Below are 25,652 nucleotides of genomic sequence, written 5' to 3'. Positions count from 1 at the left end.
ACTGACTGCGGAAGCAGTGTGAGGGGAAACTGGTAGACGTGGTCACTAACTGTGCTACAGAATGGGCAGGATGGCAAGAGTGATTTCCAGGGATACCAGGAGAAGAATTCGGTGAAGAACCCCTCTTCTTGGCCCTCTCCCCTGCCCGCTTTGCTCCCCACCCCCCACTTCCATCGGTGCCAGAGAAAGTTTTCCCAAACAACCTACTTGCTCGCTTGCTCTCTGAAATTCTGAGCAAGCTTGCTTGGGAGATCCAACACCGACACTTGCAATTTGATAGTGTTTGCTTCAAAGATATACAAACACTTCTAAGGAGCAGAGACTACTGCATCCCTTTTTATAATAGCAAACTAAAAAACAAACAGAGGAGAGGGCAAATCATTTCAAGTGAACTCAATTATTCAAGTGCACAGTATAAAACTGACCTATAATCCCTGAACAACCACCAAAGCTGTCCTTAGACTCACAGCAGTCTTGCATGTGTATTTCATTTTTGACCTTCACTGAAGTACTGGCAGAGTCTCCCTTATACTATTTATGTTTATAGCACTCTTACTCCACCTCAGGTAGTGAGACATCTTGGTGAGTGGGAGCTTTGCCTTACTTGCCTTTGAATCCCCTAAAATACCTACATGCTGTCTCAAACTCAAAAGGCACTAGATAAATGCCTGTTGAATTACATCTGAATAAAGTTTAAGTACAGCTCTCAGGCCTGTGCACAACTGGGGAATGCAGGAGCAGACCCAGCCGCCAAAACCAGGAGGCTTTTCCTGAACAGAAATCTGGGTCAACTCTGCATCAGCAAAAAGATCAGAGACATAGCAAGATGTTCTCAATACAAGCACCAAAGACTGGATGGAAGTCAAAGGACATGAGAGATTATTTGTTTATTCTCTCAATGGTATAATTTGTCAGTGGCGTCATTTTCAAAATGAGAAATGCAGAATGAACAGTTTCTCCGATATTATTCATTCTGCCACGGTAAGAAAGCCGCCCTTTGCAATAGAGCAAAAGAAAACAGAAATCATGACATTTGAACAATGCAATCAAAGACAACTTACATACCAACTATGACTGGGGAAGATGAGGCAAAGATCACCTAAACCTTGGCTTTCATCATCGAAAAGGATGTGTCTATGGCGTGTAGAGCCTTGCAAAAGGGGCCCCAGGGAACTCAAGGTTCCACTTATTAAAATACAGAACTGGTCATATGGAGACTACAATATAATAGGGTGAAGACAACTGTGGCCACGTGTTCCCTGAGGGTGTGATTAAGAACTCTTGCAATTAGTTGTTTTCTGACTTTAGACTCAGAGAAACTATAGAAAGACATATGATCATCTTCAAACTGGAATTTTAAAGTTTTGTTCTGCCTATCTGTTTACCTCTTCACTGAAGAGGAAATTCGGTTTGGTTTAAGACAACCTCAAAAGAAAGCAACTTAAGGCAAACCAATTTTAAAAGAAAAGTGATATATGCCAAAAACAATAGAAAAGGGAGCTGTGTCAGCTGTGGCTGGGCACTCTCCTGGCTGTGGAGACCAGTTATCAGCTGCAGCAACTGCCTCTACTCTCTGCCACTTCTAACTCTGCTCTGCCCACCTTCATCCAGGGCTGGATCCCAAGACAAATAGCCTGGTTATTCAACTTTTCAACTCCCCATTTTAAAAAGAAAGCCATCCTCAGGCAATCTCCCTTTATGGTCTTTCAAAATATAACCTGCTCTACTTCCCACATAGATAACCCTGAGAGCAACAACAGAGCCTCATCAGCCATTAGGCATCTGCTTTCATTCAATTTTCCAGGGTATAATGAGTTTATAGAGACCAAGCTCATTTCCTTCTCAGATTCTTCAGGGGTTCGAGCCCATACAAGTGATAATATAAGGGAGCATCTGAGATTTTGCCCTTCAGCAAATGTCAGTTTGGCTCAAATAAACTCGCATAAAAATCCAAGAGAAAAAGTGAGAATATTAATATATAAAGGCATCCTTTAAAATCAGAAAATAAAAGAAGGAAAACAAACATACAAGTTTCCAACCCATTCTATAAGCCCAGTATTATTCTAATAACGAAACCAGACAAAAGCACCACAGGAAATGAAAACTACAGAATAGTATCTCTTATGAATGTAGACAAAAATCCTCAACACTAACGAACTGAATTCACGGCATATTAAAGGATCATACACCATGATCAAGTGGGATGTATCCCAGGAAAGCAAGGTTGGTTTAACACTCAAAAATCAATTAATGTAATATACTCTGTGAGTAGAATAAGTGGAAAAAACACATAATCTCAATGGATACAGAAAAAGCGTTTGACAAAATTTAATATGCTTTTATAATGAAAGCATTATGCAATATAGGAATAAAAGGGAACTTTAATTCAATCTGTTAAAGGGTATCTAAGAAAAACTCGAAGCTAACATCACACTCTATGATGAAAGATTGAATGCTTTCCCCTTAAGATTAGAAAAACGACAAGTATCCACTCTCACCCCTTCTATTCAATATTGTACTAGAGGCTTTAGCCAAGGCAACTAAGGTTAAGAAAATGAAACAAAGCATCCAAGAATGAAAAGGAAAAAGTCAAACTATCCCCATTTGCAGATGATATATGTTCATAGAGAATATCATAGGGAATACATCAAAAAATTATTAGAGCCAACAAAGAGCTCACTACAGCTGTAGGATACAAGATCAATATATAAAAATAATTGTATTTCTATATACTTGCAATGAATAATCTGAAAATGAACTTAAAAAAAAACAATTCAACTTACAGCAGCTTCAAAAAGAATTTAAAAAATAGAAATTTAGTAAAAGGCATACAAGATGTATACTCTGAAAACTATAAAACATTTTTGAAAGAAACTAAAGAAGACAAATGTAAAGACAGCCAATGTTCAAGGATCAGACTTAATATTAAGATGGTACTTATTTACAAATTGATCTACAGATTCAATGTAATCCCTATCAAAATCCCAACTGTTACTTTAGATAAGGTAAAGTATCTGACCCATGATAGCAAAAGCACGGGCAACAAAAGAAATAATAAATAAATTGAACTTTATCAAAACTTTTGTGCTTTAAAGGACATAATCTAGGAAATGAAAAGATCAACAGAAGGAGAAAAAACTTTTGCATATCAGGGACTTGTAGCCAGAATATATAAAAAAAATAAGCCAATAAAAATGAGAACAGGATTTGAACAGATGCTTCTCCAGAAAAGATACACAAATAGCCAATAAGCACACCAAAAAAAGATACTCACATCATCAGCCATCAGGGAAATTCGAACAAAACTACAATAAACAGTTCATATCCAACAGGATAGCCAGAATCAAAAAGACAGAAAGTAACAAGTGCTGGGAAAGATGTGAAGAAATCAGAACCCTGATATGCTGCTGCTGGAAATATGACAGATGGTGTAGCCGTTTTGGGAAACGGTCTGGCAGTTTCTTAAAAGGTTCAACAGAGTTACCATATGACCTAACAATCTGACCCCTAGGTATATAACCAAGAAAAATCAAAATATATGTCCATCGAAAAATCTGTACACAAATATTCACAACAACGTCATTTATATAAAGCTAAAAGGCAGAACAATCTAAATGCCCATCAATTGATAAAAGGATAAATAAAATGTGGTACAACTATACTATGGAATATTAAAACAAAATGAAGTACTAATACATAGTATAACATGGATAAATCTTGAAAACATTATGCTAAGCAAAGCCAATCACGAAGGATCACAACGTATCTTACGATACCGCTGATATGAAACGTTCAGGACTGAAAGTAGATTGGTGGCTGCCTCAGGCTAAGCAGGCTGAAGGAAATGGGAGGTTAACTATCAAGAGGTACAAGGTTTCTTTCTGCGGTGATGAAATGTTCTAAAATTAGGTAGTGATCCGGCTGAATAATACTGTCAACAAATGAAAACTATTTAATTGTATGTTTTAAATGGGCGAATTGTATGGTATGTGAATACTATCTCAATAAAGCTGCTACAAGAAAATCTACTTTACCTTGAGGGAGTTGGGTCATCTTGGCCAAGGCGTGACATAATATTTATTAAAGTGTTAATTCCTATTTAAAGAAAAATATACAAGTAAATACTTTTTTTAAAGCATACTTTTAAAATATATGACATGTAGAAAGAAAATTATCTCATCCCAATTTAATTTTAAAAGGTTTAATGTGTCTGCATGTCTACAAGTTTAATAAACTTAGTTACTTAAAACACTTGCTAGGAGAGAGAAATTTTTCTAAAAAATGCATCCACCTTTATTATAATGCCCTGCTCAAAGTAAATGTTATGACATATGAGTCAGGCAGCACTGTAGAATGAGAGGATGAGAGTCACCAGAGAAACATTCCTGTTGAGGATTTAATTTACTATAGGAAACACAGGCCAAAACACGAGAGCAATATCCAAACATACCTTTTTTCCGCATGTGCATGTGATGAACTTTTCTATCTCCATATTTGGGCTGCCGTATTCCACAGTTGGATAATGAATTCCTGGCATGATCAGGATTCATTCCAAAATTTAAGTGATGACTCGGGTGAGTCATGGCCAGCTAAAATACCAATAAAATAAGTTAAGTCTTAAAAACTCTAAATGTAGAGGCATCATCATTATATCATCCCGAATGAAACGGGAAAGAGACGTCTATTCAGTCGAATTTTAAGACCTGTTCTTTCCATTTTATCTCCTCCAGTGTTAAATTTCCAGAGCTTTGGTGAAAGCCCTCTTTTGAAAAGAAACCTAAAAATCCACAACTTTCAGAGGAGCATTAGAATACGCAGCACCTGGAAAGAAGAGCCATAAAGAAGGAAAGGCTGAAAAAAAGGGGCTCGGGTTTGACCGGCAAACTTTTGCTTTACTTTATTTCATTAGGGACAGCCTCAAAATTAAAAAGAAGAAATTAGGTGAGGAAAAAGGTCTGAAAGTGGCAGCCAGAATAAAATAGAGAGCTGTTTCTAAACACCCTCATCATCTCCCAGAAGAGAAAACTCAATGCTTCATTTGTAACTTGCAAGATGAATTAATTACTCCTATCTTGTTATTACATGAGTGTACAGGAGAGGAATTCTTCTTACCTGTAACAGACAACGATCTTGGAAAGTATATCCTATCAACTTATCCAGATGCATCAGGCATTGGTGGTAGCGGATATGATGGGTCAAAACAGGTAGCATCATTGCATGCTAAGAAAAAAAATATTTCAACATGTTTAACTCTATAAAAACTTTTAAAAGTGCTTCACTTATTTCACAACAAACAAGAACCATTTTCATATCGCAAATTCCATGTCAAAACATCTTTAAACAGTTTACTGGCTGCATGGCCTCCTGCAGGGGTGGTGGGTCTTACCTGTTAAGGGTACAGTCTCTGCACCAGAATGCCTGAGTCTAAATCCTTCACTGTCTCTCATTCACTGTGGGACTTGGGGCAAGTTATTTAACTTCTCAGTGTCAGTTTCCTCAACTGTAAATGGGGGGAAATCAGTATAGCTACTTTCAAGGAAAGTCAAAAGGATTAAATAAGTGAATACAAAAAACTGGTCAGAACATGGACCGTTCGCCCTCATTCAAGTGGGAACAGCCCTGGTTCCATCGGTACTCAGCAGGGTAACCTCAAGGAAGTCACAACTGTTTCTGCTCCTCCTTGTCTATCTTTAATTATAAGGGAATGAATTGAGACATCAATTCTGAAACTTATGAGGGTCAAGACACTTTTGAGAATCTAAGGAAAATGACTCTATCCCCAGAAAAACACCCATGTGCACAAACACGTGCAAGGTGTATGCAAGCTTAATGGGCTCACAACCCCCGGAAGCCCATCACTGTCCTTCAAGTAAGAACCAGATGATCTCCAAAGGCCATTCTAGGTTTAACATTTAATGATCTAATATTCCAAGGACAATTTTTATAAAGTCACCAATACAGCTAAAGCACCTGAAAACATGGAACTTTCATGTTTGTTTCAATCATTTTTAATTTGCCTAGATTCCTCATTGGAAAATAATTTCATGAAAGGCATATCTTTTTTATTTTTTCTAATAACATTTCCCTAGAACTCAAGAGAATAAAGGAGTCATTCTTATTCATCAGAACCTGGAGGATGGGCACAGCCTACAGAATGAGTGACATATGCTTTACAGACTCTTAGTCTTTGAAGTATTTTAAGCTGGCATTGTTTAAAAATACATGAAAATGGATTTGCCTGAAACGACAAAAATCAGTTTCTTGTATTATTAAATTATAAAGAAAGATTAGTTCTCCCAAATAGGATCTCTTAATCAACAGAACATCTTTCTTTCCAGTTCAATTCAATAAAAACATATTGAGCACCTCCATGTGTAAGGCCTATAAGAGTTCTGGAAGAGAGAAAAGATGAAGACACTTTTTCTGCCCTCTAGGGCTTCCCAGAGATATGCCATTATGATCTGAATTACTGGCATTTTGCCCACTTTGTTTTTATAAGTGCCATATTAAAAAACACAATAATACGGAAACAGAGTGTGTGGCCAAAGTATAATACAGTTTTCCAGGCATTTAAATTGCAAGGAACTCAAGGGTGTTAATGCTAAAAACTCAAAGCACATAAGTCATGAAGACTACGTGCTGCAACTGTCTTTACTGTCTTTCTAAAGTATGAACTTGAACTGGTGAATGGTTTTTTTTTAATACCTCCAGTGAGAGATGATGCATCATCACCAGTCAAGAATATAATACCCTCTTTAGAGTACTCTGATTATTAGAAAATTATTGTAACATCAAGCTCAAATCTGTCTTCTTACCCCTTTAAACCTCGTTCTATACCCGGAGACAAAAAAACAAAACCAAACATTAAATGGCATGGTCCCCACATCTTCCCTTATTAACCTAAGTCTTATTTCCTTTAATATATACCCATGAGAAATATCTGAGTCTTCTCATTACTTCCTCTAAACTTGCTCCAAATAGAACCAGTTTCTCTTTCCAAATAAGTCTCTTTCTTGTGGGTACCAGAAAACGTATGTATGACCCACAGCCATCTTGTATCCCGGACAATCAAGTCTCAACATTATCTATGGGACTATTATACTCTCTAGCTCAGTTTTTTAAATTACCCATCCTTGCCGTGTTGAAATACACAGTCACTGAGCATCTTTTTTCTGCTTCTATTGTTAAAAGTTCCTTTGGAACATTGTGAGAAAATGACAGTGTCTAGTTTTAAATCTAAATTCTCCCACAAAAACAGAGTAACTAGAATAGCAAAACAGACCCATGAACAATATATACATAAAAACTAGAGAACAAGGTATCCCCGTGAATGCGGGGGTGCAGACAAAGACCTATGTCATCTCATCATCTGTGGGGGAATGCAGCAGGGCTTCTGATGGCCCTGAGAATGGAAGAACCTCAAAATTAACAACTGTATTCCCTGAAAATGTTACCAAAATTGGAGAGGGCTCTGCAGAATCCAATTCACTGGAGAAGTACAAGAGGAGAGTCTAACAGAAAGCTAAGTGAGAAGAAGCATCAGAGGTTCAAGTAATCGGCACAAACAACAGTAACGGATTTCGTAATTTTCACTGTGGAGTCTACAACTCGCACAGTCATGTTGTTTAACTACTACTATATTTAAGAATTACTACCCTAAAGCCATTCTGGAACAAGAAAGACTATAAATAAATATAAAATGTTCATTGCAAAAATATTCATTTTGAGCCAAAAGTCAATTAATTTCATTTAACCTGGTCATTCTCCCTTAAGTCATTCTTACTTTATATTGGGTTTTTGCATTTAAATTTGAACTAGGCTGCTCCTGTGTAATGAATGAGTTGATGAGTAACACCTCTGAATTCTCCAAAGGTAACATTTCTATATGTTGATGTTTTAAGCTCATTGCAGGCAACAGTTTACTTTCACAACTCCAAGAATATTCATTGATTGTGAAGTAATATTTAAAATGTCAAGATAGATAAACAGACACTCTATCTGTTCATCTAAGGTTGAGAGCTACAAAATGCCTCCAGGATGATTTGATTTTTGTGTATAAGGACTTATTTCACCAAAGTACATGGACTTCATGGTTTTGTTTTTAATAGTCCACACCCTCTGCTCCCCACTCTCACCAACCTGAGTTGCCAGTGTGGTCTGATTTCTTTCTTTTCCACTTCTATCAACGTCTCAGGTAGCTGGCTGGCTCACACTTTCATTCATTTACATGTAGACTTTTCTTTTTTACAAACCATAAAGCAATTCCTGTATTCAGTATATGAACTCATATTCAGCAATTTACATTCTTTATCATGTCATTTATATGGGAAAACATTTTACTGAAATCTTGATAAAAGACTTCTATTAGGAGGACCGGAGAGTTTGTAAGCATGGCTTCTTAAACAGATAGCAGCTGTCTTTGGAAGAATGGGCATCCTAGAGAAGGAGGAACTATTATCAGACCACGAAGTAGTCACCTTTGCAGGACTTTTAATCAGGATCCATTTTCTCTGACTGTTTAATCAAAGAAACTGATTGAGTGTTTTCGCCTTCCAACCTCAAAACAAAATTTAAAACATAATATATATACAGAGAAGATAACCTAATCTTCAAGCTGCTTCTCATCTGGCTGAGAAGCCAGAGTTGAAACATCTGTGACACAGCTGAACAACACGAAACTGCAGTGAAACAGACCATTCAGCACTCCCGTTTGTTTTGCCAAGAGGAAAGAAAAATGGGCTCAATGCTTAAAAAAACAAAAAACAACAACAAAAAAACTATGTTCAGTGGACCAAAGCTGCCATAGGGACTGCTACCTGGGGTGGGAAAAAAATCAAGTACAATAAATATTCCCTCCACACAACCATTATCCACCAGTAAAATAATTATTTCTTATCTTTTTACAAATTAGGGCTCTAAAGGGTTTTGTTAAAAGAAAAAACTTCAGAGTTAACCAAAAACTCAGGTTTAAAAACCACTAAACTAGAAGATCTCCAAGATACCTTCCATTTCTCAATGCTCCACAATTCTAGGATCTTTTAAACAATCAACTTTGACTTATCACTGAGATGACCAGATTTTGAGCAGATTGTTTAACATTCTGCTCATTGTTCTTACATGATATTATGTTGGTCTTGGAGAAACACTAGCAAACAGAAAAACAGTGAAATGGCTTCGAGTGTCCCAAAGAAATAATGGAAGTACATGCACTTCTGAAAGTGCTTACAGTAAAAAAAAAAAAAAAAGTCAACTGGCAAAATAATTGAGGACCTGGATGTAGCTGGCTGGCTACCACTGTAGATGATTATTCTCAAACTATTTAGCAATACTGCATCAATAGCAGTTTATCTTAACACAAAACTATTTAGCTTCGGACATCCCACGGTAAATGAATTGCACAGTAATACCTTTAATTACAGGATTAAATCCCACTGTTCAATATAATAATTAAATGCCAACATTGATTTTAAAAAACTCATTATGATGAAATGAATACCTAAGAATGCTGGAACTTATTACAATATGCACTACCATCAAAACAGATAAGTGGAAGCCACGAAGTATTCTTCCGAAAGGCTGAGCACAGCAAATTGCATTACCTGACCCCAGCCTGTGTACTCATTTTCCTTTACTGTAATTCCCATGGAGCACAACCAGTATCAATCATAACATAAAAATCAAGTAAAGAGTCAAAGAATATGCTGGGGTTTGGAGATCTCTAATCTGGTATAAATTCCACCCACAGGGAAAACAAGAATACTTATTAGTGAGTCAGTTTTACATATATATATATATATATTTGAAATGTTCCTCTACTGAGTTTGCCCAAGGAAAAAATACGATCATTTGGCTCAAATATGAAATGCATACTGATTCTGTTCATTAATGCCTTCGATTCTCTGCAATATAAGTTTGAGTCACGGGTCTGTAAAGTTTGTACGCATGGCCTTCAGAAGTCCGCCTGCAGAGCTGCTGGAGGATCTCTTTCCACAAGCACCGGCACGTATGCTGCCAACGGGCAGGTGCATTTGAAGAACAGAATTGTCTTCACTCAACATGCATAGACAAAATTTACCATTACTAAGTGCCCCCAACGCTGCCACTGTGCATGTGCGTGTGCACGCACACAGAATTAAACAAGACAATACCAAAACAGATGACGAAAACAAAACCCAAATGATACAAACGATCTATGGTTGGTGTCCCACTTAGCTACAAGGTAATATATTCCATAGAAACTTCTCAGATTTAGGAAAACTGCAGTGCCAGATGCCTTTTAAAGGAAGAGAGATATGGGTATAATTGTGTTCTCAGAAGTATCATTACCTGACAGACGTCAGAACGGATGCCAGTTTTCCAGAATCCTTGGCTACTTAGCTCCACGGTCACTTCTCGCCTCATTGTATTCTTCTGTCGTATTTTTTGGAGTGCTTCCTAGAAAAGAACTCATTATGATGAGGAACCTGACTGTTGTAAAGCAATATTCGGCCAAACATTAGGCATTAGAAAATAAGCTAGATTCGTTCAATATCACCCTTAAGTTCAGGTATTCAAATCTCTTCATGCCAAATTACAATAATTTATTTGAAATGAGGTCCAGAATGTTCGAAGGCTTGGGTAACTAAATAAGAAAAAAATCTAAAACAAATCTACCATTCTGGCAAATACAAACAAAGAATGTCCTTTCACTGAATAAAAAAAAAAAAAATAAAAATGTAGTGTTTGGGTTTTGAAAGAGGCATGTAAAAATTATGTCGTGCCTTATGTTAAGCATTTACATCTAAGAAAGACAATCAGTTAATTAAGCGGCAACCCAAATAATTCTATAAGGTGCTTTCAAATTTACCAACCCCTTATAAAAGCCCTTACAGCGAGGGTACATTTTATAAAAAAAAAAAAAAAAAAAAAAAAGATAATAATCCAAAAGTTCTATAAGATAATACTCAGGAACTATCTATTCCATTTTACTGCCCTTCAAATAATTAAATCATAAAAATAATTTTATATTTGTATACTTATTCAATAAAAATCTCATAGGAATTTATAATAACAAAGGAACCACCACCACCACCTCCACCATTGATTAAGTTCCTACTACTGGTCAAATACTATTGGAGGAAAGTTGATGGAGTATTACAGAAGTCCACACAACCACCTTTCTCCATGGGTGTACCAAGAGAGGGCCATTTCAGTCAGCCTCTCTCAACCCCGCTTCCTTCCTTTCTGATGAAGCTGAGTGGCTCAAGTCACAGCAGATGACAAAGCCAGAATTTGAACATTTTTCCCAGCTTCAAAGCCTAGTTCTTACACTGCCGCAGAATAAAATCTCATTGACACGAATTCTATTTTGATACTAAATCCATTTACTCTTAAAATTATAACTAAAATATAAATGATTCGGGAATATAGGAATACTACTACCCATTAGTAAAGAAATATGAAATACAGAATATAAAACCTTACAAAATAAATTTACCCTACTAAACTGAAAGACATATGGAAATGATCTTTTACAACCTAAAGACCAAGAAATTTGAGTAAGACCCAAAGTTGTATTATGTGCAGTGTTGATCCTGCAAGTTTCAAACTTTAATTTCTATAAAGGATCTATTCATTCCCAATGGTAACAAGCCTTTAAGAAACTAGCCTTTTTAGGAGGAAAAATGATCCCTTAGATACTAATAAGATGAAAAAAATCTATCAGCATACTAAAGTAAGGAGGGGAGCAAAATATAAATTTTTAAAAGCATTTTTTCATCTTACTCTAGCACCACGCAACAATCTTGAAATAAACTTAAAGTGCATCATCATTAAGCACAGAAGAACAAAGTTCAATACCCACCTCCCTCTGTGCCAGCTTCTGTTTGTCAGTTTGTTTAACTTTGGGACTATTCGCTAGGAGGTGGCGAAGTTTCACATAACTCTTCCACAGTTTCTGGTACCTAAGGAAAAGGACAGACAGATTAGACAAAGAGAAGGCAAATGTGAAGTACAATAAAGCCAGTTGTTTTAAGAGGCCTGTTCAATCATAAATTGAATTCTTTTGATTTTGACAGCAAACCTTCATTCTAAGAAAAAATATAATTTTGGGAGTTGAAGGTCAGGATGACCAAGAGTCATCTGGAGCCTAGTTATTAAGTTAATTATTGCTTATTTGGGTTGAAAAGGAGGTGCCACTACATGAATGACTCTGCAAAAAATTCCAAAGGGGACGCACAAAATCAATAGAAACATATACCATTTCTTACTGTTACCTCTTTGAAAGTGACACATTTTATTTAAATATGTACTTTCTGATGTTTGTTGAAAGACCCCTTACTTAATAAGGATAAGGTCAGTCTCTGAACTGCCTATACAGGAAGTAAAAGTTGAAGAGGATTATAAAAGAGAACACCGTTTGTGCCAATATTCAAGCTACATAGCTGTCTCCTTTTTTTTCCCCTGGGGAGGGAAAAAAGACAAATGGTGTACACCAATTTGTATATACCATGACAAAAATCAGCACAATTGTAGCCAAATGTGTGATAACCTGGATCAGTCTAAAGAATATTGTTAAAGCGTCCTGGGAATGAAGAGGATATAGAGTACTTTATCAATTCATACTCCTGCCACCTGAGTCCACGAGAGCCTAATCACATTCTACTAACATTTTTCTGACCAGAGGGGATTGTCAAAGGATTTTCTGTCATCTTGAAATTGCTTCTGTCATTGAAATTGCTCCTTTCTTGGCCTAGTGGGGTCTCTCCTTTTTGATAACATTTTTTTCAGAGAATGGAGGAAAGAAAGAAGTACTTACACAGTGCCTTGTTCATTGCTTCATACTTTTATTCAAAGGGGGAAAAAAAGAACAAAACCCTTTAGCCTCTTCTAATATATTAGCCAATAATGTATTTATGAATTGAAAATCTCCCATGCCCTTTTCTCCCATTATGAATCCTTAAAAAAAAAAATTAAGTCAGGAAACTGTTCAACGAGGTAGCAAATTTAAACACTCCTGAGGAACATAATGGTACTATTGCCATTCCCACACATCCTTATCTTCTCCCAGAAAAACACTAACATGCCAGTTAGAAAAACCCAAATGTGGAAAGTAACATCAATTCTAAGGGTCAGAAGTCACAGCTTCTCCTTTCAATACAGCCCTTGACTTTGCATGGGATCTTGAGTTCTTATTAAGATGCCCCACAAAATAGAACTCTGTATGACTCAGCAGTGCTAGGAATCAACAAGATGCTACTTTCTTCTAGAGGGCACTGAAAAAATAAAAATAGTAACAATAAGCATTAAAACGACAAATAAAGAAAAAGCTCCTCAAAGGTTAAAAGCATTTAGGACTCTTGGTGACCAAGACTGCCAAGGATAATCTTTTAAATAATAACTTCCTGCAATCAAATATGTAGAAAAAATAATTCTTCAGGAACTACCAAAACTTGTTTCATTTGGTAACCTAAATTTGGAAACATGACTCATTTCAGGTCTTAAGTTTTAAAAAGGAAAACATCTGCTAAAGGGTAGTCCTCTGCTAATTCAGCTGTTAGTAGAAGATGAAATTGGCTAAGACAAACACTGAGAAATATCTTACTGTGGGTCTCCTGCATAACTCAACTGTGCAGGGCGTATCCCAAAGTGGACGATAATTGGAAAAGTAATCACATCGGGGTTGAACTGTTCACGATCCAGTTGATCGATGCGGACAGAGCTTGGTTTCTACAGAGAAAAATCAAAGCCATTTATTCCCATAAGAAGACTTTAAGTATTGATGTTAACCTAAGTAGGGAAGAAATTAATCGGATTTTCTAGGAAAGCCTCCTCCCCAAAGGGAAAATGTCATTTAAAACTCTTTAATCATAGCAGCTATACTATATAAAAACTATAATGTCATCCCTATAAATGAGTCTGTGCCATTTGGCATAATGAACAACGATTTTGTCCTTTTTTGCAGTCCACATTGAAACCTTTAAAAATTAAACTTTTAAAAGGACACCTAGTCAAATGTAACTTTCCCTTAACCTCTCCAAAGGCACAGGGTAAGTATTCCACATCACAGAGAAAAGATGTGTTGGCTTATTCTGCTTTAATTTCACGTCTCAAATTAATAGCTTACTTCTACTCAAGATGCACAGACAGATGCCTCCATATAATTTATTTTCCCTTAGTTCTCTGTGTACCTAACGTATTCCTTTAACTCTACATTTTTAAATTAGAAGGTATGGTGGTATGAAGGCCAAATGGTTAAGCTTCTCTTATTATGTCCAGGTAGGCCATTTTTTAATTTAAATAGAGAGCCTCATAAATTTTTTCTCAAATCTAATAAAGGAAGAAGTCAACAGTTAGTTCCTTCTTAGGTTACTAAAATATGAGGAATCATTTGTAAAATACCTTTCATCCTGAAAGCTTAAGTTTGTGAAAAGATGGTAAAATCATGGAGAGTATGTTTTAGCAACCTCCTTGCTTATACACAACTCTTAGGGCAGTCCTCTAATTAGAAACTAAATTCTCAGTAGGAGATTGTGCGGTCTTTGACTCAGCTGCTTTACTGCCAAAGGCTGTAGAACTGATCCACACAGAGGCCTATAAGCTTCATTCTGTCACACAGCAAAGCCCAAAAACTAGAGTCGGGTCAATGGCCTGTTTTATCCAGAACAGAGGGGTTTCAACGCTAAAACAGGGAAAGCCCCCAGCAACTGGGGCAATCTGGTTACCTGATCCACAACTATAGCCCAAGTCGGCGATCCAACAAATCCAAGTAGGTGACAAAGTGAATAGATTTGTGTAAATTCATCCACACTAGTTTAAAAACAACTGATGCTTACATTTTTAAAGAATATTTAAATGTCATTTAACAAAATTTCACTAGTATCTTAAAATGATGACCTCTGCTCTTCGAGTTAATAACTAGAGAAGACTCTGGTCACAGGTAACCTAATATTAAATCATTTAAATGCTTATCGACAGTAGCAACATGTTATTTAGGTCCAATATTTTGTGCATCAAAGCACCAGGACTCATTTTTAGAACAGAAATTGTACAACTGAAAAATGCTAGTGAATTATTCATGTTTCCATGATTTTAAACACCATGCTATGGTATAAACAAAGGAAATAGTGATTTTAAATATCTATAGTATCTCTGAATTTACAGGGATGGAAGAGAATGAAATAGGTTCTAAAATTTGGCCACACCCTACAATATCTATCATACCATCTTTGTAGAAAAATGAAAAACATTCTAGCTAATAACCAAAGTATTCCCTGCCAAAAGCAAAATGCTAAGAGAGGGAATTAATTCTTTTAAGTTCTGCAGCAATAAAGTACTTAATGTGACCATAATAGCTGGAAAATTTAATAAATTCCCCAATATTCTTAACATAAGGGCAATCTTTCAAAACAAGTACTATAGAGGATGAACTGTGGTGCTATGTCTACTCTGCCCTATTCTCAAAAGGATATAATAAAAGGATGTTTTCATGATACTAGGTTTTCAGAATATTTTCCTCCTTTAAACATATTTTTAGATAAATATTAAAAAAGAATTAACTTCATCATGTCCCTAAGCCTGGCACCCAAATTTACCATTCTTAATTTATTGCCGATTACTTTCCAATATAAACCTTTCATCCTAATTTGGTTTCCTCATTATCTTCAAACCTGGCCATATACCATGCCAAGTATGTACTTTTAATCATGCCAATCATTTATACAATTTCTCAATTCCTTAAAGACCTCACTCTAGTGTTTATGAAGCAACCCTGGCTGAGTGATGTCACCTAAAGCTACAGGCTTTCCTGGATGGCTTTTTTAACTGACTTGTTCATTGATTTAAGGATTCATCACAGACTCCTTTCATATGGATATGCTGCTGTGAGTATGCACCTAGACAAGCTTCATATACAATCCATATACTTCACTAGCACCTGGCTCACATTGTAATCCCTGAACAAATTAGCTGAATAATGATCATGGTAATGGAGTAAATGTTCTCTATGCCATCGGCTCAAAAACAAGAAGCACCTACGAATCTTTTTTAAAACTACAGATCCTTGGGCCCCATTACCTGGAGTAGATAGGGTAGGGTAGATCATGGCATTCTTATATTTTCAAAAGCTCTCCAAATGTTGCAGGATTTCAGGAAATTTTAACCATGTCATGGAAGAAAGCTCTAGGGTGAAAGTGTTCCCAAAGTGTCCACTGTATATCATGGGTGCTTCCAGTGGACCCACCAAGATGAAAAGGTATGTCTGCTACCACCATCGCCCCCACCCATCTTCTGACCCAGCTATAAAACTGACAGAAAAAAATGTAAATTTCTGTAGTGGTTTAAAGAAAAATAATTAGTCATACTCTCATAGTGTTATGACTTGTCTATTTCTTTTAAAGTTACTTTAACAATATAACAGTAAAAACTATATGAATTTTTAGTTTTGAATAAGTCTTACATTTAAACACATTTTTATTAAACATTTTCGAGTTTTGTTTAAAATAATCAGCATTAGCTGGAATGCTTGATTTGCACATAGAAACATTTTGTTTCTGCAGATGTTACTGTCATACTACAAAAAGTTGACCCAGAGTTTTTATTTTTATGAACCAAGGCTATTAAACAATTTGGCAGCCTTTTTAAAACAATAGCTTTGTTTAAATAGATTACTCTGGTTTTTTTTTTACATGGAAATATTATTTTAATTTTCCATTTCTGGAAAAATTACCCTGATAAGATGTCAGTATATAACTATTTTATGAAATAACATATTTTATAGAAAAAATAATTTTAATTAATATATGAAACAGCATTATCTTTATAAGAGAAAAATAGTTATCTTTTAATTTGCTGCTTTCCATTTTTATATTTGTACTACAACAATTAATATTAGAAGCTAATTTTAAAACAAAAATAAAAAATAAATAGAAAATATTTGTAAGAATTATGGCAAAGGATCAATAAATGAAAAGATCAATAAAAAAAAGACAAATACCACAAAAGAAAATTAGACAAAAAATATTAATAGGCCATTGTCAAAAGAAAACATAAAAGGCCAATAAATACTTAAAATATCGAATTTTTGATAGAAACCAAAATAAACACAAAACTGAACTAAGTAATATTTTTTTCCTATCAAATAGACAAAGTTTTTTTTTTTTTTTTTTAACTAAAATAGTATAACCAATATGAAGAAATGGGCACTCTCATATTCTCCTAGTCAGAGTGCAAATTTTAAAACCTTCTGGATGGCATTTGCATCTGTATCGAAAGCATTAAAATGTGAATACCTTGAGACTACTAATTCCACTTACAGAGCTTCTTCCTAAGGAACTAAATAGACACATATTCAAAGATATATACATACATATATGAATATGTGTGTACATGTATGTTTATACGCACATATACAAACTGAATACAGCATTATTTGTAACAGCAAAACTCTGGAAGCAACCTAGGTACCCAACGATAGGGATTAATTATATAACTTCAGGGCCTTTTTTTATTACACTCCTAAAGAAATTTAAAACTATGGACAAATGATAATCTTTTGGTGACTGTTTCCAGAGGAGCAGGCAAAGGTCTGAATAGTTAATACTTAATGTAATATTTAATAGCATGATGCCAATATTGTTTCAAAACAATATGAACTATATTCTAAAGAGACTAGAAAAGTAAATACTATCATCTCTGGGGAATGGAATTTTGGATCTTTTTTACTGTTTTTCTATTTTCCTAATTTTCTATCATGAAGATATATTACTTTCATGCTTAGAAAAAAAATCAGGTCTAAACGTATCCATAAATTTCAAAATTCTCCATGATGGGCAAAATAAATTTACCAACAAGATGACCTTACTACTAAATATGTCTACATTGTAATATTTTTCTTATTTACTAAATATTTAAAAATTACTCAAGGACAAGAAGCAACGAGTACATGAAGCTGTGAAAATGTCATTGTTTCTGTGAAACATTCAGACCCAGAGAGGAAGTGGTCCAGTCTTTGAATGTACACGCAGCAGAACATACCGTCCCAGGGTTGGTGACGATCATGCCTTTGCATTCTTCTGCATATTTCTGCCACTCGAGCTCTTCCCACTGAAGCATATTGGCGATCTCCTCTTCGGGAACCAGGGCTTTGCTACACCGTAACAAGTAAAGGAGGATCTGGTGCATAGACAGCACTTCCTTTCCACCATCTTGGGTGAGAGAGGAGAGAGAGGGGAAATGTAAGGCTATTCAATTAACAGCCTATTGTCAGCTGAATGAGGAAAAACAAGACAACAAGGTGAAAAAAGAGCATTTATATAGAAAGGTAATTTAGAATTTTCATTGCTTAACCAGGTGCCAAATAATCTAAAGCCATTTGTTTCATTGATGAACAGTGCTCAATAACCATCTCATTTACTAAAATGGCAAAAGCAACATTATAAATGATAAAAGGTTCCATTTGTGAGGTATGAATGTATGAATGTAAAAAAAAAAAAAAAAAAACACGTATACCTAAACAAATTTAAAAACATCTAGTGTAAAGAACCATAGTCTACAACTCACAAAACTATGGTAAGTCTTCACTATTTTATCAGTCTTTCTAGGGTAACAGATGAAAGCTCTTTAGAAGTGATGCTATTGTCTTAAGGAAATTCTAAGCTTCTGAGATATTTATGGATGTTTTCAATAAGCTATTGTGTTATGGCCTAATTTTTTGGTGCTAATGTGCTGCACCTGCCATGATGAATAGAACTAAAGAGCCCGTACTGATATCATGCAGATCATTACGGAGTTAGAAAGTAGAAAAACACCAAGTATTCTGAAGCTTACAGAAACATACATTACCAAGTACAGAGGATAAAAACAACAAAGGACATAATTAAAGTATTTTGGAAAAAGCCAATTAAACTGGTACTTGATGATGCTCATTTAATGTGGGCATTAATTTTGGGTCCACAGACTTCTGCGTTCTCTTTGGGCTTAGCTTCTTGACCAATATTCCTAACGATTTGTACCCCTTTTCCTTACCTGGGCCCACCCAAAAGAAAGACGAGCGCCCTGAAGGTTTACAGGACAATGACTACCCATCCCAGATCATAAGGTATGACAGAAACAGCAGTATAGGGCCAAACACTTCATGGAAAAATAAGAGGACCAAGATGTAGGGATGGTGGGCACAAATCACAGTGTCCTCTTTGTGCTGGAGAATGTAATGACACTCAAGGAATTTGGCATACTAGAAAATGGAAAAGGATAAAAAATTTTAATACAAATTGCTATGGGTTACGCACTTGGGAAAGCCTACACATCTCAGAAAGAAGAGAATAAATACCAAGATTTTTTTTTGATTTGGGTTGTCTTTTTTAAACCTCAGATGCTACGCTGAAACTAGACAGCATTTCTGCTATAGAGGAATATATACGTAGGCATGCATTCATTTGTTAACCTAAATACTTGCTCATTCGTTCAACAAATATTTACTGAGCACCTATTTATATAACAGGCCCTCTTCTAGACCCAGTAAATATAGTGGCGATCTAAACAGGTGAACCCCCTTATACTCCAGTGGAGAAAAAGAGACCGTAACTAACAACTATATAATAGATCAATGTGACACCATGAAGAATCACAATGGACAAGAGACTGCAGTATATTTAAAAGGGTGGTCAAGAAAGGTATCTTTGAAGAGGTGCCATGTGAGCAAGGACCTGAAAGAAGCAGGGCAGCCTACCATGTAGCAACCTGGTAGAAAACTGTCTTGGGTAGAGAAACAGAAAAAGTCCTGAGGTGGAACGGGACTGATGTGGTCCAGGAACTGCAAAGAGGCCAGCGTGGATGAAGTGAAATGAGAATGTGAGGGAGGCAGCAGGAACGTGAGATCTTCCTACGAAGCTTTGCGGAGCACAGTAAGAACTCTGGATTTTATTATCACATGGGAGTATGTTTTTCACCACTATGTGCCAGGCACAATCATGGGAAAAACAAACAAACAAAACAAGCTCTAGGCCCTCAAGAAGCACATAGGCTAATGCTTAAACACATTTTCTAAAAGAATCTTTGTTGATAACAGCCTGAAAACAGAGTTCTCTTAACCAAACACGTTGAACCTATCTAAAAAAAGAGGAATTGTCCAAGAAGTGACTAAAATACAAAATATGATCAATTCACATAAGGACACGTTCTATCTACTGATTCAGATTATTGTTCACAGCACTACAATTTTTTATGCCTCATTACAAAACATCTGCCTTAGACCCAGGAGTCACCTTTGATTAACAAACTTCCATGGTTAAGAACATATTTCTCAGTCTCCTGTTTCAAAAGACATTTTTAATCCACCTGCATGTAACATGTCTTCTTCCATGACATTCCCTTCTTTGCTAAGGAGCCCAGCAAATCCATAATGCCTGTTTGTCCTAATGTTTATCTGTCAGTCTGAGCCATGGTAATCTTTGCTTCTAGGGGCCTGAGGGTGAGCAGGTGGACAAGACAACACATAAGCCGGAAGAGGCTGACTTACACTGCATGTGTGTATATCTGGAAGAGCAGGGATACAGAACACCTAGAGAGCCCCGAGAAGAACTGCCACACTGACTAGACTCAGTAGGCACCAAGGAAAGAGTAAAATAGTATTTGGCTCATAAACTCTCTATTTGGTATGACTACTATAGATACTGTGGGCCTATAAGGAAATACCAGGAGTCTAGGATACCATGAGAAGAACACTGTTGTTTGCCATAAGGATTAGCAAAAAGAGATTGAGATTTTATCTAGAGAGGTTGGTGCATGTGGAAGTAGCCAATATATACAACTTCAAGTGTACCAAATGGCACTAGAACCTCACCACAAGCAGTTACAGAAGGCTGACTTCATGGCTCTTTAAATAAAGGTGAAATGGACTAGGGGCACTGAATTTAAAGCAAAAAGACTAAAAAACTAAAAGAGCTACTGGGAGAGGGAAATACTTAAGCCTACAAACCAAGGGCACTGCCCAATTTAGAATACCTGCAAGGTAATTAAGGCCACCTAATGCTTTTAAAGAATGCTTCTACTTTATCTAGGTGCAAAACTGACAATGAGAAAGGAGAGTTTTATAGCAGCATAGAAACCAGAAATAATTTTTTTAAAGTGTACACACATCATGTGCAAAGTTGATAATGCTAAAGGAGAAAGAGTAAATCCATGTTGACATTCTGCTAAATATTTAAAATAGCAACTAAAACTTGAAAAGATAGATATTTACCACTGCGAAAAAGAAGAAACCTAGGGCAGATAACCTTAGGTGAAAGGTTCATCAAGGAGGGGGATTGAGGCACTGCTCCAGGTTCAATTATGGAGTACGATCCCTATGGAAAAATAAGAAAAAGTAGACAAGACTAGAGAGTCCTGCCAGAGCCTGTGGGCTCTGTGGGCTGTATCCCTCCTACCCAGCACAGCAAAAAGACACTCATAAATATTTGCGGATTGACTTTCTGAAGCAGATAAATAACATGGCCACTTGCTCGCAAACTGCCATGAACTGACTAATGTTAATGAATTGGCTCTTTTGGTTTGTCTGCTTTGCTACATGTTTATGTTAGGGATTTATGGAATTATGTCACTGAGGGCTAGCAAGTAATTTTTGCCTCGTTGGCTGAGATAAATAGGACATGATATAAATGAGAAATTAGAGCGAGTAAGCTAAGGTTAGCAGGAATTGTGCCAGCACTGGGACTGGCACTGTGACAACGGCTCATTATTCGGGAAGGAATGAAGTTTGTGCTTCAGAGAGTGAATCTGCACAGTCGTTAATGAACTGACAGACTTTATAAACTGTTTCTTAGAGACCCAATTCTCTCAGTTTATATTGCTCGATTATTTATATGGTTTTCTGTGGGGCAGGGCAATTTGTTAGGGAGTTTATGTTAAGAATATGGCTGGTTACATGAGTATTTCTCAATAATCTAATACTCAGTTTTTAAGAAAACAAGCATGCCTTCCTCTTTCCATACACTGAGATTAACTGTCTAACCGCATTACTGTATCTCCTGTATATTCCTACTAAGATGCCTTTTTATAATCTTAACTTTTGTATTAACAACAGGTATTGTCTAAACTTTCCAAATGTAAAGTTATATTAAGATGCTATATCAATTAATGTTTTTTTTCAAACTACACTTGCCTCCCTGGAAATTTTGAGATACTCTCCCACCCTTTGGGCCTCTTGACAGCCATACCTGAAAACTCGTTCTCCAGAATGGGACAATTTCCAACAATCAATCTGCTAAATAATTGATTTGCAAAACTGATTCCAGATTTCCACAGCTTTATTACAACGCTATAAGTAATGAATAGGGCTTCCCATGAATGCAGCCCTTCTGTCTTGAGTTAAGCCCTGCATAGCCCCAGCCCCAGCTACTGTTAGAATAAAACCTTAAACTGGCTCTAGAAGAGTTCATTCCAACTGTTAGACTACTAAAGGTAGAGGCAGGGAAATAAAAGAAAGCAAAATTTAAAAACTTCTTAAAATCTCAATAAACTGGTTGTTGTATGATTTGACCTCTAGTAAACTGACCCAAATAAGATAAACCCAAAGAGGCCCACACCAAGACACATCATCATTAAAGGTTAAAGACAAAGAGAGAATCTTAAAAACAGTAAGAGAAAAGCAGTTAGAGCCTACAAGGGATCTCCCATAGAACTGTCAGCTGATTTCTCAACAAACTTTGCAGGGCAGAAAAGATTGACACGAAATGGTCAAAGTGATGAAAAGTGACAATCTACATCCAAGATTACTCTACCCAGCAAAACTCTCACTTATAATGGAAGGACAGATAAAGAGCTTCTCAAACAAGAAAAAGCTAAAGGAGTTCATCAACATCAAACCAGTATTACAAGAAATGTTAGAGGAGTTTCTTTAAGAAGAAAAAAAGATCAAAAATAGTAATAATAAAATGACAATAACTACATATCTATCAACAGTTGCTCTGAATGTGAATGGACTGAATGTGCCGATCAAAACATAGGTGACTGAGATAAGAAAACAAGACCCTTTACATATGTTACATACAAAAGACTCACTTCAGATTAAAAGACACACAGACTGGGGGTAGGAGTCTGGAAAAAGATATTTCATGAAAATGGAATGAAAAAAAAAAAGTCTAGGGTGGCAATAATTATACCAGACAAAACAGCCTTTCAAACAAATGCTGTAATGAGAGACAAAGAGGGACCCAGTCACCCTACTTCTGAGTATTTCAAACAAACCTAAAACACTGCTTTGAAGGGACATGTGCATCCATATGTTCATTGCAGCATTATTTACAATAGCCAAGATATGGCAGAAACCTGGGTGTCCAATCACTAGATGAATGTTTAAAGAAGAGGAGATACATATATACAATGCAATATTATTCAGTCATTAAAAAAAAAAATGAAATCTTGCCATCTGCAACAACACAGATGGAACTAGAGGGTATTGTAGTGGAATTCAGAGAGAGAAAGACAAATGCATTGTGAGTTCACTTACATGTGTAATCTAAAAAACAAACTAAACAAAACAGAAACAAACTCATAGATACAGAGAACATTTTGATAGTTGCCAGATGAGAGAGGAGTAAGGGCAGTGGGTATAAAAAAAGGGAAAGGGAGTAAGAAGTACAAATTAGTAGTTACAAAACAGTCATGGGGATGTAAAGTATGGCATAAGGAATATAGTCAATAATATTGTAATAACTATTTACGAGTCAGATAAGTACTAGGCTTATGGAGTTGATTACTTGGTAAGTTATATAAAATGTCTAATCACTATGTTGTATACCTAAAACCAATATAATATTGTACGCCAACTGTACTTGAAAAATAAAATATTTTTTTTAAAAAAATGGTGCTGGGTCAATTGGATATCCACATTGAAAATAACAAATCTTGAGCCATATATCTAATACCAATTATAAAAACAAATTTGAGACAGAGTATGAATTAAATTTATAGAAAATATAGGCGAGTATCTTGATAACATTAGGGTAGGCAAAGATTTCATAAACAATATACCTAAAGCTCTAACCATAAAGAAAATATTATGTAAATTGGACTCCATTAAACTTAAGAATTCCTATTGATAAAAAATCACTATTAAGATGGTAAAAAAGAAATCCACAGAGAAGTACTGACTATATATCTGACAAAAGATTCATACACAGTATAAAAAAACACCTACACATAAATGAGAAAAAGGCAGATCTAACCCAATACAAAAATGAGCTAAAGACTTGAACGGGCACTTCCAAAGACAATATCCAAATAGCCAACTGATATATGAAGTGGTGCTCCATTTCATTTTAGTCATTAGGATAAAAATTAAAACAATAATGTGATATCTCTGAACATTCATCAGAACGGCTAACTTGAAAAATAAAGAAAAATGACAAGTGTTGGTGAGAATGTGGAATGACTTGAACTCTAATATATACCACAGGAGGGAAGATAAAATGGTACAATCACTCTGGATAACGGTCTGAAAGTACCTACAAAGCTTAATGTAAACATTAAAATCACAGAATTTCCACTCCTAGGTCTATTCCCACAATAGAAAAGCATAAATATACACTCACCAAAAGGCATGTGTGTTTGACGAACACAGATGAACTAATTAAAAGAGCCAAAAACTAAAAATACCCAAATGTTCATTAATCACAGATATATTAAATACATCTTAATTTAGTCATACCATATAATGTTAGAAGCTATGAAAATGAACCAACTAGAGTTAACTAGAGTTAACAACAGGTGTCCCAAAAACACAATACAAAAGAAGACCGAAATAAAAAAGTGTAATTCTAATTTTTATAATGCAAAAACTGGTAAAACTAATACATAAAACACAGCATTTTCAAGTCAGAATAGAGGCTACCATTGAGGGGGCAGGGTAGTGACCATAAAGTGGCTCCTGGGTGTTGGTAATATTGATCAGAGTGCTGAGTACATGGTCGGTCATATTTACTTCAGGAAAATTCACTGAGTCACACATTTATGATGCGTACTTTTCAGTATTTGCATCAAAGAAATTTACGTCAATCAAAGGTTTACTTTTAAAAAATGAGAGACAATACCAAAGAATGTTTGTTTGTAACACACATTCACTCTCATTAGTAACAAAATACATGAATATTTAATGAAGGCACTGTTATGACTGATTATAAATAAAGTCAGTAGACAAGTATTTACTGAGTCCCTGCTATGTGCCAAGTAGTATGTTAGCACTAATACAACAAGACAGACACTGTCTACTCCTTAGTCTCAGGGCGCGACAGTTGACAATTTTAAAAAGGAAGGAAGATAGGAAGAAGAAAGAGAAGAAAGGAAGGAGGGAGGGTCCGAAATGTGAGGAAGATTAATAATGCATTTTTCATGGCAGCATAAAATGATGGGATTCTTGTGACAAGAAATCTGGCACTACATATCATGATCTTCAAAAATATCCATCTGCTCAACGAATTACTACACATTAGTATGCAAATCATATATTAGTATGATGACAACTATGTGAAAAAAGTCTATGCACAGAAAAAAAATAAAAATATGTCAAAATGTGTTTTTCTTTTTTCATCATTTTCTAAAAGATCTTTAATAAAATCATATTGTAAAGAATCAGCCATAATTTGCCACTCAATACCAAAATGCATTTTATACATTAGGTA

At 35.7% G+C, this 25,652-nt stretch overlaps 1 protein-coding gene across 4 annotated transcripts in view; it reads right to left on the bottom strand.

The window, feature by feature from the left end:
- DROSHA (drosha ribonuclease III) overlaps positions 1-25,652 on the bottom strand; it is a 108,425-nt gene that overhangs the window by 40,516 nt on the left and 42,257 nt on the right. For 3 of the 4 annotated variants that reach the window (XM_036225472.1, XM_036225475.1, XM_036225473.1), the window contains 7 exons: positions 18,013-18,182; positions 13,583-13,707; positions 11,843-11,942; positions 10,327-10,434; positions 5,113-5,220; positions 4,451-4,589; positions 4,035-4,095 (listed from right to left, as the gene is read on the bottom strand). In XM_036225472.1, the coding sequence (XP_036081365.1) occupies positions 4,035-4,095; positions 4,451-4,589; positions 5,113-5,220; positions 10,327-10,434; positions 11,843-11,942; positions 13,583-13,707; positions 18,013-18,182 (811 nt within the window). The remainder of the gene's footprint in view (positions 1-4,034; positions 4,096-4,450; positions 4,590-5,112; positions 5,221-10,326; positions 10,435-11,842; positions 11,943-13,582; positions 13,708-18,012; positions 18,183-25,652) is intronic. The other variant, XM_036225474.1, reaches the window with a different exon arrangement.

This window comes from Rousettus aegyptiacus, unplaced genomic scaffold (assembly GCF_014176215.1).
Source record: "Rousettus aegyptiacus isolate mRouAeg1 unplaced genomic scaffold, mRouAeg1.p scaffold_m13_p_8, whole genome shotgun sequence".
Classification (NCBI taxonomy): Eukaryota; Metazoa; Chordata; class Mammalia; order Chiroptera; family Pteropodidae; genus Rousettus; species Rousettus aegyptiacus.
The sequence above is the reverse complement of the archived record's forward strand: the minus strand, read 5'-3'. Positions and strand labels throughout refer to the sequence as shown.